The sequence below is a fragment of the Myotis brandtii genome, unplaced genomic scaffold (assembly GCF_000412655.1).
Source record: "Myotis brandtii unplaced genomic scaffold, ASM41265v1 scaffold268, whole genome shotgun sequence".
Taxonomy (NCBI): Eukaryota; Metazoa; Chordata; class Mammalia; order Chiroptera; family Vespertilionidae; genus Myotis; species Myotis brandtii.
The window spans coordinates 2455977-2472013 of NW_005360187.1; the positions used below are offsets into that span (position 1 = coordinate 2455977).

A 16037-nucleotide genomic window follows, 5' to 3' on the forward strand; every position below is an offset into this window, starting at 1 on the left:
GTCTTAACTTAATGTTTTTAATCACTAAATATACTCACTGGTGCATTCTCTTTCCTCAAATGTGAAAAGACACTATCAAATGATTCTTTAAAGTGCTCCTTTATAACAACTTTGATTAAATTGAACAGCCAATATCGATCCTCATCATTAATGAGGCGATCATAAAACACTCGAAGAACCTCATGCACGAACAGCCGGATCATGGTATGCTTGCTCCCCACGGCATCTCTTTCAATGAGTAAGCAGCCCTGGATGACACGTGAAAAATCCCTCAAGTTGAAAGTGTAATGAGATTTTGTGGGAGTGGGCAAAAGATTTTTCATGGATTGTTTGTATATCTGAATATGAAAAAAGCAACAAAGCAAAAATAAAATGCTTATAATCAGAAAAGCCAGATAACAAATTGTATGTTATACAAAATATTTTATTTATCCTATCAGATTATATTATCTTGGAAAATTGCATAATAATTAAGTCTAGCATGGCATACGTTTTTTTGTTTGTTTATAGCACTCAACCAGGCATTATGAATTTGAAGGAACTTAATATTATCAGATTCCATCCAAGCCCAAAAAGCGACAATGCTTTTATTTCCCCTATGTTATGACTGTCCCATTTAAAGGGAAATGATCTGAGATTAAGTAGTTAACAAAAACTTTAGGAGAAAGTGAAATCAGGTAACTCATTCTGAAGTATTCGAAATAAAGAGTAGGATGAAACAATTTCCTTTTGACTACCATTGAATTCAAAACAAACCAATGTGCTCTCTCACTTCCCCTCTCTTTCTTATTTTTTCTCTCCCCCTTCTTCCTTCTATCATAACTGGCTATATGCTGAATTCACCAAATAAAGTTTAATATTTTCTTTAAGGAAGATAAATAATTAAAATGTAGCCTGAAAAAAACAAATTAAATTATATTTTATTATGTGTCCTATGATTCACCTTTCTTCCCTAACCTACACACTCGGTAGGTCTATAATGCTTCAAAGAGGGGGGTGGGGAAGAATCCTTTCTGTATCCCATTCTGCCTAACCAACTGCTCCCTCTTTTCAGGAAATGCCTGAAATACAAATATCATATTTAATAAATACAAGCACTTTTCTGTATCAGAATAAGTATAGTAATTACAATGTACATTTCTCTGTTCATAGTTTCTCTATTTTAACGGGACAAATTTTCCACCAGAATAAGAGGAGAACAACTTTAGAAAGATACAATGCTTTTAGAAATTGATGGAATGATTCTGGGGGGAGCTTTTTGCTTTTGGTTGCAGTGACACCACCCCCTCTCCCTTATCAAGGCTCCTCAAAGCTTAGTTCAATGAGATTATCACCTTGAATACATTTTTTTCCCTTTTACCATTAGCAATAAGGCTGGTGCTGGCCTCAAGCAGAGGCAGATAACAAACACACTGAGTAAGTTAAGAGCTGCTCTTTGGCCATATGGGCAATCTTGTTTTTTGTTCCCACCCTTGTGTTTTCTTATAATTTTTTTCACTACTAATCCTAAATTATGGGACCTAGCTAAAAATATATTCATAAGATGCTTAAGTTCATTTTTTAAGACAAGCATGAAGAAATGGAGGGGAGAGAAGAGAAAATTTATAAACACCAGAGTGGGAACCTAATAATTAGGGAAAACCCACAATGTGGCACATACTGGTTCTGGGTGATTTCCTTGTAATAACCTTGTGAAACAGGTGTTATCTCCCATTTTTGTGATTTAAAAAATGAGTTTCTGGAAAGTCAAATTACTTGCTTAAGTCCACTTAGCTAGGAAATAGCATTCAAAGCTCAAACCCAATTAGTTTCTCTAATTTCAAAGCCTATAATCTTCCTATTCTCAAGCCTTCATAACAGCTTCTCTGACACTGAAGACCAAAGTAGATGTCTAAAGGAAAACATGTTTTTTTTTTTTTAAAAAAAGTTAAGGACCCAATGAGATATATATATTGAAATATTTTGTATTGTATTTTTTGCTCACCTCCATAGTCCCACTGACAATTTGGTTTCCAATTAAGAAGAACTCAGGAGGAAATTCACGAGTCCTAAGGTAGAATGCTACAATTGATGAGAAGATTCGGACCATTGTTTCATCACTAAAAGCATTAATAGTGCAGATGTTGAAATGTCGAATAAAACGGGGAGTGACTGGATTTCTTCCACCACCTGGAGGGCCCATGGCAGCAATCAGCTGTATGTCAACCAATGTGATTTTACTTGTGTCCTTAAGGTCGTACCTTGAAAGCACATAAAAATTCAAAACAATCAGTTATAAAGCCAATAAGATGGAATGAAATGTAGATCTCCCTAGAAACTTAACCTGATTTTAGCTTCTCTAAAAGGAAGAACTTGTGATAATGCTTCGAATAGGGGGAACTTATTTTAAGCAGCATTCCACTTTTCCTTTCAGTGACACTGACTCTGCTGCCCAGATTCTGAGTATCTAGAATGTTCCTCCCTCTTGCCCTTTCCTTTCTCTCCTCCTACTCTTTTTTTTCCAATTTGACTCTTTGCTTTTCCTTTTCTTACTCCAAATCCAGAGCATGGATGAGAGATCAATCTTGTGTATAGCTCGTCACAATAGGGTGACTATACATCCCCTTTCGCCTAGGACAGTTCTGGTTTGTGCTTGCCCTAGAGCAGTGATGGCGAACCTATGACACACGTGTCAGAGGTGACATGCGAACTCATTTTTTTGGTTGATTTTTCTTTGTTAAATGGCATTTAAATATATAAAATAAATATCAAAAATATAAGTCTTTGTTCTACTATGGTTGCAAAGATCAAAAAATTTCTATGTGACACAGCACCAGAGTTAAGTTAGGATTTTTCAAAATGCTGACACGCCGAGCTCAAAAGGTTCGCCATCACTGCCCTAGAGTAGTTACTGACACTCCCCTTTTACTCTCAGAAATGTCCCTGTTTGAAAATAAATTATATAGCTAAACTATGTACAGCAAAGTCCTGATTTCTTTTTCTCATCTCACATCTTATCTTCGGAGAACACAAGAACATCTAAATAGTAACTACACACTTTTGTTATATAAAAAAGGACCCATTCAGGAGTAACAAATCTCCGAAGAAGTTTTAATCAGAAAGGGATAGCTAAATGACTCAGTTTAGTTGGAATCACTCAGTTGAACAAGTTCTTATTTCCAATAGGCCATTAAGTCCTTTAATATTGAAGTTCTTGCAAAAATTGGGGGAGGATGATAGGAGAAATCTATATAACCAGTACTTAGTCTAAGAGCACACTAGAAAGTATGAAAATATGATTTGGTTTATGGCAGCAACCATAATAGCTGTCATAGGGAACTGGCTAAGTAAATTATGGCAAGATCCATAGAACTAAATAGTATTAAAAGCCAGTAAAATAAATGAGGCAAATAACATGATAGGTGTTTAAGATAAATACTTAAGTGCAAATAAGTTGCAAAACATGTGTAACATGAGTATATTTTTTAAAATAAAAATATTTATAAAGAACAAAAACTTGGAGGAAGAGGGAATACATTATTAACAGTGATTATTTCCAGAAGGCAGGATTCTAAGGGCCTGCAGTAATAACAAAAATGTATTTCCAAAATAGGACTTAGCTTCAAAATTAGTCTACCCTTGCCTTGAGATAAGAATAATGCTATATTGGCATGGAGGAAGTAAAATTATCTATGAAATTGCTGTTAAAATCAAGCCATTTCAAAGATATGGTAGTCCCAAACAGTAACAGAAAATATAAAGAAGTTAAAATGGTAGAAACACAGGGTGTTGGTTATAATTACTTAGGTTGGAAACTACCCATAAATTCTCAGCCCTGGGGGAATAGTACTTTGAAAGATATAAATCAATAGATTATTTTGAAAATAATCGCTGTAAAGGAAAGAATTTACTACAGCATTGAATATATACATTGCCAATACTGGATTATTAATCTGTTATCTAATTCACACATTCAGAGGAAAAACTGGTATAAAAAAGGTATATAAAAGTCTTCTAGACTGGCCAGCGTGGCTCAGTAAGTGAGCGTCGACCTATGAACTAGGAGGTCACAGTTCCATTTCTGATTAGGGCACATGCCCAGGTTGTGGGCTCAATCCCCAGTGTGGGGTTTGCGGAGGCAGCCAATCATGATTCGCTCTCCTCATTGATGTTTCTATCTCTCTTTCCCTTCCTCTCTGAAATCAATAAAAATATTTTTTTAAATTATACTCAGAAAAAATATATAAGAAATAAAGTAAATTTATAAAGAAAAAGTCTGCCAAAATTTTCTGTATAGGAAAATAAGCAATCAGTTATTTATCTTTCATAAATAACTTGAAAAAAATGTATTATTTTGCTCTGAGAAATTAAAATAGAAAAAGAGAATAAAAAACTAACTTCACCATGCCTAACTAAGACTTCAATCAAATAGTTACCAATTCCCACAGTCAAAAAACTGTCGTAATAATTCAATAGGAGGTTGAGCTCCATATTTCTCCAATGTAGGCATATTCATGTCATCTATAAAAATTATACACTTCTTTCCCATAGGTGGTCCAAAAACTCCTTTGCGTCTTTTATCCAATCTAGCCATAATAATGTTCTAAAATATAAAGAAGAAAGTATAGTAGTTATACTTAACACCAGAAAAAATAAGGAAGTTAAGTTTAATTATGTAAGGAAATAATGTCAAGCAGCACCATGTGCATGTTTATATTTATTCACTTTTAGAGTGATATCAAACTTCATATTCAACATTAAAGAGAATTTATTGAAACCCTACAGTACTAAGAATTGTTACATACATATTTATATTATACACATATGCACATATGCACACAAATATTTTCCTCATTAAATACCCCAACACAGCTATTAACTTTAATTTACTCAATATCTAAAATTACTAATCTAAATTTGTAAGATTTTGAGATTAAGGGAATTCTACAGGTTTAAAACAATGAAAATGAGTTCCACAGGTCAAGAGAGATTGGACAGACATAAATTTAGGAATGGCTGATAAAAATGGTGATTGGAAAAGGCCTCATGCAATACTTCCATGTTGGTACTTTTGGGGGTAAAGGGTGGGACGCACAGCTACACAATTCTTGTCACAGAAGGTCTACAATAGTCCATGGTTTGAAATATATATCATAGACAGAGCTTCAATAAGCAGCAAATGCTCCTAAGGATCATCTAGGGGAGTCTAGAAAGTTCTCTCTCCTCTTTCTCTGCCCCCTCCCTTCTTTATACTCCCTTCCCTAGGTAAGAAATCAATTGCTGCTGCTTCTTGGCATGAAAAAAAGATGACAAATCTCAATAATCCAGTATTAATGCAAATATGTTCTCTCAAATGTTTGTCCTCAAAACCTGACTTTTAAAACTTATTTGTAATGCCAAAAATAAGTTTGAAGTTTAATTTAAATTCATAGAAAATTTGCACAGCTGCTCATTTAATATACAATTTTAAATACTAATCAAATAAGGCAAAACATTCAATAATTATCAATCTATGTTTCTGGCTTTAAACTAACCTGAACCTGGTTGGCACTGGTCCGTGCAGAGAAATTAACATAAAAAGGAAAATACTTGTTCTTTTCCAAGTGATTCATTAGCTTATCCTTCACATACACTGATTTTCCTGTACCAGTTGGACCCACAAAAAGCAGTGGCCTTTAGGAAAACAATGAATATATCATTCAAAAGGGGAAAAAGTCAGAATACATTTCTACTAAGGGAAGTTAGAGTTATTGAAAATGTAAAAAAATAACCAAATCAAATTCATCTAAAAACTCACATTTTAATCTATCATTATTATATCACGAAAGACTGGTAAAGTAACAATTGGCACACATTTTTGCTTCCTGTTACCAAAACTTTAATAGTATAGTAAGGAACTATTAATTGAACAGATGTAACATTGCTATATGCAAAATACTCATAAAACAAGTAATAACATGCTTAACTTTTCAGAAAGGAAAGGCAAAATTTGTCTCAGGAAAGTTATGTACAGTGTTTGTATTTTTTAGTTAGAAGTATAGGCAAGAGGGTGTCGTGTGGAATAGACTAATGACATGATGACATAAGATAGATTTTGGCTGTTTCACAGTTATCTCAATAGCACAGTTTGTGTGAGAAATAAAAGTGAATTCTAAATCCAACAGTTATATATACCTATTTAACATTTTAGAACCAAGTCAGAATTACTAACTGAAAATACTTATCTAAAAGCAAACATAAAGGAATTTTCTATTCAGTGGAATCTCAAGCAGGGCTTCTCATACTTGAGTGATCATAACTAATTAGAAAAGGAAAAAAATCCTATGAGTTTATATTCACAGAATTCTAAGGACTCCAAGTTTGAGAAATATTGAATTGAAAAATTAAATACTGTCACATTGCGTGATAATTTGGTAGTACACAATACATAAAGACAAACACAAAACTAAGCAACAGCATTCCGTTAGAAGGGGTCATCTAAGTAAACTAAATTATGCTAATATGTATTACTTTTAAAAATTATCATTGAAGTATAAACATAAAACTAAAGTTTTACAACTATAGTAACCCCTGAATTCATCTATGTGTCCTAATCTGAGTAACCCTTGCCTTAAGAAAGACTGTTTATTAAAGTAATTTTAATAAATAAAATACTGCTCTTAACTTGGGGTCTATGGACCAATTGAAGAAATTCTTAAAGTGTTCAGAGAATCTGTGAACTGGGATGACAAAAAAGTTATATCTTTGCTTTCACTATCCTTAATTAAAATGGAGCAATTGTATTAATAGTACCTGTGTGTTTGTCACCAGTAGAAATCATAGACATTATACTAAATATTATAATTGTTAGTGACAACTCAATATCACTGATGCAATGATTTCTTCAAAATTATGACAGTCATCAGACTCACTACTGGATCATAGTTAATGTACTAGAGCAGTGGTTCTCAACCTTCCTAATGCCACAACCCTTTAATACAGTTCCTCATGTTGTGGTGACCCCCAACCATAAAATTATTTTCATTGCTACTTCATAACTGTAATTTTGCTACTGTTATGAATCGTAATGTAAATATCTGATATGCTGGATGTATTTTCATTGTTACAAATTGAACATAATTAAAGCATAATGATTAATCACAAAAGCAGTATGTAATAATGTGTTTTCCGATGGTCTTAGGCGACCCCTGTGAAAAGGTCATTTGGCCCCCAAAGGGGTCGCGACCCACAGGTTGAGAACCGCTGTACTAGAGGCTCAGTGCACGAATTCATGCACCAGTGGGGTCCCTTGGCCTGGCCTGCACAATTGGGCCGAAACCGGTTCTCCGACATCCCCCGAGGAGTCCCAGATTGTGAGAGGATGCAGGCCAGGCCGAGGGATCCCACCGCTGCACAATCAAGGCTGGGGAGGGACACGGGAGATTGGCCAGCTGGGGAGAGACTGCAGGAGGGCTCCAGGGCATGTCCAGTCCTCTTGCTCAGTCCCGATCTGCCAGACCCAGCACAAGCAAATCTACTGTTCAGAGCATCTACCCTCTGGTGGTCAGTGCATGTCATAGCGACTGGTCAACCAGTTGACTGTCTGCCCCCTGGAGGTCAGTGCACGTCATAGCAAGTGGTTGAGCAGCCTTAGCATATCATTAGCATATTATGCTTTGATTTGTTGAATGGACGACCGGGCGACTGGACACTTAGCATATTAGGCTTATATTATATAGGATTCATAAAGAAGTACATGGCCCTGGCCTTTGTTGCTCAGTGGTTAGAGCACTGGCCTCCATACCAGTGTTGTGGGTTTGAATTCCAGTCAAGGGCACTTACCTAGGTTGCAGGTTTGAGTCTCTCTCTCCTCCCCCTCTCCCTTCCACTCTCTCTGAAAATCAATGGAAAAAATATCCTCATTCCTTGGATGAGGGTTAAAAAAAAAAGAAGCATATGTATTTCTACTATGGACCAAATTTGTTCAATTTTTAAAATATATTTTTATTGATTTCAGAGAGAGGAAGGGAGAGGGAGAGAGATAGAAACATCAATGATGGAAGAGAATCACTGACTGGCTGCCTCCCGCACACCCCCTTACAGGGGATCAAGCGTGCAAACCAGGCATGTGCCCTGACTGGGAATGGAACCATGATCTCCTGGTTCATGGGTCAACGCTCAAACACTGAGCCAAACCAGGCAGGCCCAAATTTGTTCAATATTTTAATAAATGTATTTCAACATGTGATTTCCCTTGTAATCCTATGTTTACATTACTCACTTAAAATCATTATTCTGACAAATGTCTCATAGCACAAAAAAATTACCATACTAGAATTCCTCAGAATTGGCAAGTGACTTCCTTGCCTAAGAAAGTTTTAAATATTAGGCATTAAATGCAAAAATGCAGCCCTGTCCAGATAGCTTAGTTGGTTAGTATCGTCCTGATATGCCAAGGTTCAGGGTTCAATATTTGGTCAGGGCAGGTACAAGAATCAACCAGTGAATGTATAAATAAGTGGAACAACAAATCAGTGTTTCTCTCTCTCTCAAATCATAAACAAATAAAAATAAATAAATGCAAAAATGCAACTATAAAATAGTAATAAAATAATGTTCCCTCATAAGCTATTCTTTCTGTTTTTGTTTATTAAACAAGATAAAATTGTCACAAATTCATTCAAAAACAAGTTTTTTATAAACAACAAACCATTACATTCATGCATATTATGTAAGCTTCTCTAGTTCAAAATAGCATTAATAATAAATTATGCCTCATGTTTTAAAAGAAAAATAACTACCAAAATGTTATTAAGGAAGTTGGTATGGATATGCCTATAGTACATGCTAGGCTTTTGATTCAGTTTCATGTACTCTTTTTTGATGTGTTCTTCTAATTCAAGTCTGGGTTTTGCATGTTCATCTTAAGTTATGAAGAACTAGAATAGGATATGTTTGAAAATTATTAAATGTAATGGAAGAATGTGGATCATGGTTAGTCTGACCTCAGAAGTACAGTGAATCTTTGAGTAGAATGCATACCTATTAGCAATAACACTGATTTTTAGTCTGTTACAAATAAAAGAAATATAAGGCAGTTTATGAAGCAACAAAGTATAATGGCAACGAGTTTGAAATGGGCAATAGGAAACCTGGATTCTAGGTTTGCCACTAGTAACAGATGTCAATATGGACATGTCAATTAGCCAGTCTCCCAGGGAGTCAGTTATCTGAAAATGAATGACCTTAAAGCTTACTTCAAATATTCTATGATCCTGTTAGAATGACACTGTTATGATTTAAGTGTATGTTATAAGAATTTCTTACTTGGCATAGGTAATACTCAAATTCATTAGAAATGTATATCTAACTGTGTCCATTGTAGGGACTATGATATCTTGAATCTTGATACGTTTATCTCCTAAATCAGTACTTTTAATTAATTCATTCCAATGGACCCAGCGACCTCGGTTTTTCAACTACAAGAGAACATAAGTTTCAAATATTATAATAATGCACTTGCTATCTGAAAGGTTCTTTTAAACAGTTATCATATTTACTTTTAAAAACTTAATAGTCTTTCTACTTTTTAGTATGAAATAACAGATTTCTTCAAAATAGTATATATAACATTTTTAAGTCATAAAGCAACTTAATAAACATCCATGAATCCACTACCCAATTTAAGAAATAAATTTTTCTTTAATTTTCCTTTCCAATGATAATCTGAAGAACGTAATGAAACAGTTATCACAAATTTAACATACCTAGAATTTCAGATATTTTTGCATCTATGTTCTCTTAGCACTCCAATCTTTCCAAAATGGCTTCAAGATATCCTTTGACATATATCAAGTATTTATTTGAGAAGCACTCTGATGTAACTCGTTATAATTTACTAAAGTTTGAATTCATGTTTTCATATTTTAAAATAAAGGGGCAACAATCTAACTAGAAACAAAACATCATGTGAACTCACTATGTTTGTTTATCTAAATTTATTCTCTTTGGTATTTTGATCCAGGCCAATATTCAGCAAGGACATATCAAAATGGTTGAACTGATTGTTACAATATTGAAATTCTTCTAAACCAGTGGCTAAATAATTGCTGTCCTAACATCCTGAGTATCTCCCTAATCCATGACCGCCCTCCCCATCCCACCCTACCCATACTCCTCCACCATTATCTTCCTCTGTGTTGCCCAGCCCTTCCCTAAAGATCCCAAGGCCTCCCACCTTCAAGCAACAAAGGGGTTAACATTTGGCAGAGTAGAAGGTCTCTTAGACCCTGCTTCAGTGCTATGGCTGACATCCAAGAATCTTTAACTATTTTCTAGCAGATTGTGTCTGGAGGGTAATAATTTTGCAAGGTTGACTAAATGTTTCTTTAATAATTCATATTCTTAATTTTTAGGTTTTCATTTTATATTTTTCAATGTTATATTTGCACATATTTTATTTTATTTTTTAAATAAATTTTATTGATTTTTTTTACAGAGAGGAAGGGTGAGGGATAGAGAGTTAGAAACATCGATCAGCTGCCTCCTGCACACCTCCTACTGGGGATGTGCCCGCAACCAAGGTACATGCCCAGGGGATCGAACCTGGGACCTTTTCATCTGCAGGCCGATGCTCTATCCACTGAGCCAAACCAGTTAGAGCTGCACATATTTTAGAGTAAAAAAAATTTACAAGGTAAGAAAAACAACAGTTGTGCTCAACTCTTCTCACTACTACATCAAAATTAAAACTAAATTATAGAACAACCACCCGACAGAATCATCTGAAGACTAGCTGAACAGAACTCCTATAACTAGATATAGAGAAGCCACACAGAGACACAATATGGGCTGCTCCCACACCCATGTGTTGGTGGTTAAGAATCAGGAGGGATGAATGTGTAATCCCGTAAATCATAGAGTAAGTGTACAGGAATTGTTAGCTCGATGAATAAATGATTAGACTGTGGGAAAAAAAAAAAGAATCAGGAGGGATGGCCAGTGTGGCTTAGTGGTTGAGTGTTGACATCGAACCAAAAGCCTGGGTTGCGGGTTCGATCCCCCCAATAGGGGGCATGCACAAGGGCGCTAATTAATGTTTCTATCTCTCTCGCCTCCCTTCCTCTCTCTCAAATCAATTTAAAAAAAAAAACAAGACTCAGGATATATAGAGAGAGGAAGGGAGAGAGAAATAGAAACATCAATGATGAGAGAGAATCATTGACTGGCTGTCTCCTCCATCCCCCCCCACCCTCCCACTGGAGATTGAGCCTGCAACCTGAACATGTGTGCCCTGAGTGGGAATCGAACCGTGATCTCCTGGTTCATAGGTTGACACTCAACCACTGAGCCACGCCGGCCAGGCAGGAGGGATATCTTAACTGCAGAAATCTTTGCTGAGGATAAAGGGGCCCTGCCTGGACCACTAGCACCAGGAAGAGGAGTCCTCACAACATCTGGCAGTGAAAATCAGCAGGGATTCTATCCAGGTGAGACAGAGGGCTGCTGGAGACCCAGGTCTTCTCTTACAGGGCCCAAACACAAACTCACACATTCACAAACACTTGACAACAGGTCAAAAAATAGAAAGGACACACAGGGAGAAACTGAATTGTCTGGCTTCAGAGCAAGAAAATGAATTATCTGGCTTCAGAGTTCTGGCCTAGACAGGAGTACTGGCAGGTGCCATTGTTTCTTTGTTGAGTCCTCCCCCCACCCATCCTGCAGGTATAGGAGAGCTTCAAATCCGAGTCTCCATCAAATTGACTAACATCACCTGCCTTACCCTGGATATTCCCTGAAAACCTGCCCCACCCAACTCACTCACAGGCCCAAACTTCTTTCAGCAGCTGTTTCTCACAAGCAGCCAGCATTGGCTGGCACTGTGGACTTTCCTAAAAATCTCTCAAAAGTCCACAAACCCCAAATAAGTAGTGGCTGGCCTCAACTTGCCCTGTATCACTTGCTAAGTAGCCCCAAGGCCAGCACTAATGTCAGCTGGCCTCAGTTTGCAGCCAAGCCTCTCCTAGGTGACTCTAAGCCCAGCACAGATGGCAACCAACTGCAGATCACTTTGTAGCTCCTACCAGGTAGCCCTAGACTGGACACAGGCAGCAGCTGACCTTGACCTGCACCAAAGCCTCTCCCAAGAGACCCCAAAACCAACCAGCTTTAGACCATATGATAGCACTACCCAATTAACTCCACAAACAACATACCCAAAGGGTAGACTTGGCAGGCACCAGAGCCTTGCTAAAATGAATCCCACCCTGTGGGGTTAACCACTACACCACAGCTCATCCACTGTCTTCCTTGCAGCCAGTCAGCCTGAGGGGAAATCCCTCCCACTGACATTGTAATAGCAGTTAGGACTCAACACATAACCCACACAAGGCATATCCCTGGAGTACCTGGATCAGGTGACTAAAAAGACTGCATCACTGGGCCCCATAGAACACCTACTACATAAGGTCACTCTGCCAAGACCAGGAGAATTAAGAAGATCTACACAAACAAACACAAAGAGTCAACCAAACTGAGGAGACAAAAAAATGTCCTATATGAAAGAACTAAACAAAACTAAAAAAAACAGACTAAATGAAATGGAGACAAGCAATCTACCAGATACAGAGTTCAAAACACTACTTATAAGAATGCTCAAGGGAAGAGTAGATGAACTCAGTGAGAACTTCAACAAAGGGAAACATAAAAATGGAATTAGAAAACAAAAATAAATAAACAGTCAGAAATAAGTAATACAATAACTGAAGTGAAGAATATATTAGAGGGAATCAACAGTAGATTAGATGAAACAGAGGACCAAATTAGTTATCTGGAAGACTAGATATCAAAAACAACCAATCAGAACAGCAAAAAGGAAAAAGAATTTTTAAAATAAGGATAATTTAAGGGACCTCTGGGATATCACTTGTACCAACATTCATATCATAGGGGTATCAGAAGGAGAAGAGAGAGAGCAAGGGATTGAAAACCTATTTGAAGAAATAATTACAGAAAACTTCCCTTGTATGAAGGAAATAGACATACAAGTCTAGGAAGCATAGAGAGTCCCAACCATGACCCAAAAGGTCCACACCAAGAAACATCACAATTAAACTGCCAAAGGTTACAGACAAAAAGAATTTTAAAAGCAGCAAAAGAAAACCAGTTAGTTACCTATAAGGGAGCTTCCATAAGACTGTCAGCTGAGTTCTCAACAGAAACCTTGCTGACCAGAAGGGATTGATACAAAATATTCAAAGTGATGAAAAGTAAGGACCTACAAGCAAGATTATTCTACCCAGCAAGGCTATCATTTAGAATTAAATGAGAGATTGAGAGATAAAGAGCTTCACAGACAAGAAAAAGCTAAGTAGGTTCATCACCACCAAACTAGTATTACAAGAAATGTTAAAGGAACTCCTTTAAGAAGAAGATGAAAAAAATATGAATAATAAAATGACAATAACTGCATAACTATCAATAATCACTGTAAATATAAATGGAATGAATGCTTCATTCAAAAGACACAGGGTAGCTGAATTTATAAGAAAATAAGACTCATACATATATTGCCAACAAGAGACTCACACAAAGACTAAAATTTTTTTTAAAAGCTGGAGTAGCAATACTCATATCAGACAAAATAGACTTTAAAACAAAGGCTGTAATAAGAGACAAAGAACATTTCATAACAAAAGGACCAATCCAACAAGAGTATATAACCATTGCAAACATTTATGCACTCAGGAGCACCTAAATATATGAAGCAAATATTGATGAACACAAAGGGAGAGCTCAACAGTAACACAATCATACTAGGGGAATTTAACACCCCGCTGACATCAAAAGATAGTTCTTGCAGACAGAAAATGAACAAGGAAACAGTGGCCTTAAATGAGAGATTAGACCTGATGAATTTAATTGATATTTTTAGAGCATTTCACCCCAAAGTAACAGAATACACATTCTTTTCAAGTGCACATGGAATATTTTCTAGGATAGATCACATGTTAGACTACAAAAGAAGTATCAGTAATTTAAGAAAACTGAACTACATCAAGCATCTATTTCAGCCACAATGGTATAAAACTAGAAATCAATTATAAGAAAAAAAACACAAACACATGGAGGCTAAATAACATACTACTGAACAATGAATGGGTTAACAATGAGATCAAGTAAGAAATCAAAGATACTTTGAGACAAATGAAAATCAAAACACATGACCCAAAAGCAAAAGCAGTCCTACAAGAGAAATTCATAGCAATACAGGGCTACCTCAACACAGAAAAATCTCAAATAAACAATCTAACCTTATACCAAAAGGAACTAAAAAAAAAAGAACAACAAATGAAGCCCAAAATGAGTAGAAGGAAGTAAATAATAAAGATCAAAGTGGAAATAAACAAAATAGAGTCTAAAAATAAACAACACAAAAGATCTATGAATCAAGAGCTGGTCCTTTGGAAAATAAACAGAATTAATAAACCTTTAACCAGACTTATCAAGAAAAAAAGAGAGAGGAGCCAAATAATACAATCAGACATGAGAGAGGACAAGTGACAACTGTTTGAAAACTATAAACAAAAGATTATAAGAAAATACTTTGGACAATTATATGCCAAAAATTTGAAGAAATTGATAAATTACTAGAAATTACAATCCTTCAAGACTGAGTCAAGAAAAACCAGAAAACCTGAACAACAAGAGCTACTAACAAAATAGAATAAATAATTTTTAAAACTCTGAATAAACATAAGTCCTGAACTAGATGGCTTTACAATTGCTTTTACTAAACATTCAAACAAAAAATAACACTTATTCTTCTCAAAATATCTCAAAAAATTGAAAAAGAGGGGAGGCTCACAAGCTCATTTTACAAAGTCAGCATTATCCTGATTCCAAATCCAGACAAAGACATATTATTTTTTAAAAATTATAGACCAGGGGTCCTCAAACTACGGCCCGCGGGCCACATGCAAATACAAATATTGTATTTGTTCCCGTTTTGTTTTTCTACTTCAAAATAAGATATGTGCAGTGTGCATAGGAATTTGTTCATAGTTTTTTTTTAAACTATAGTCCGGCCCTCCAACGGTCTGAGGGACAGTGAACTGGCCCCCTGTTTAAAAAGTTTCAGGACCCCTGACTTAGAATATCTATCTTGTTGGGTCATCAGAAGAACAGAACTCTCCAGGAGCCCACAGAAGTCACCAATGAAATCATCTTCCAGGTCTACCTTTTCATAGGCTGCCAGATAAAGGGCATGAAACCATCCAGCTTAGGTCAAAATGAGCCTATTCTCTTCCCTCGTTCCCCCTTTCCCACAGCAATATCGAAGAGAATAGAAGAGACAGCAAACACAGAAGTGAGCAAGAAGAGGTTAAAGAAAAAAAAAAGTTTGAGGACCCCTGTTATAAACCATCAAGAAACCAAGATGGCGGCATAGGTAAACACCGGAAATTGCTGCCTCCCACAACAAACTCAAAAATACAACTAAAAGACAAAATGGACATCATCCAGAACCACTGCAAGGCTGGCCGAGTGGAAATTCTACAACAAGAAGGAAAGAGAAAAGCACACTGAGACTCAGAGGAGGTGCAGAAGTGCAGAGGTATGGAGGCACACGCGGCAAGGGCTGGCAACTGAGGACGCGGCTGTCTTTTTTAATCGGGAGGGAGTCACAAGCCCCTGACTGCTCTGAGCTCCAGTTCCGGGTGAGTCCCTGGGGACCTAGACTCATACGGGGAGAAACTGGACTGTCTGGCAGTGGGCAGAACTCGGAACTCGAGGGCGGCTTTCTCTCAAAGGTGCTTGCAGCAATTACTGGGACACTGAGACACGGGGCCCCTTAGGGCAGGGCTGAGGATCAGCCATAGCTGCTTGCTCTGACCTGTTGATTCCCTGAGACCCCTTCCTATCCAAGCTGCGGCAGAGGCTTTTGCATATGAATGCCCTGGCCCTTTGCAATCTGAAAATTACCTAACAAACTGCAGCTGGGCCAGACAGACCCAGAACTTCCAAGAGAAGGCCCAAGGCACCACAGCAGCTTGCATTGCTTCACAGCTGGGCCTCAT

At 36.8% G+C, this 16037-nt stretch overlaps 1 protein-coding gene across 1 annotated transcript in view; it reads right to left on the reverse strand.

Annotated features, from left to right (window-relative positions):
• DNAH12 (dynein, axonemal, heavy chain 12) overlaps positions 1 to 16037 on the reverse strand; it is a 260675-nt gene that overhangs the window by 106956 nt on the left and 137682 nt on the right. Inside the window, exons 43-47 of the mRNA XM_014541350.1 lie at positions 9286 to 9437; positions 5514 to 5652; positions 4416 to 4582; positions 1985 to 2240; positions 39 to 338 (exon numbers count right to left, since the gene is read on the reverse strand). Of these exons, the coding sequence (XP_014396836.1) occupies positions 39 to 338; positions 1985 to 2240; positions 4416 to 4582; positions 5514 to 5652; positions 9286 to 9437 (1014 nt within the window). The remainder of the gene's footprint in view (positions 1 to 38; positions 339 to 1984; positions 2241 to 4415; positions 4583 to 5513; positions 5653 to 9285; positions 9438 to 16037) is intronic.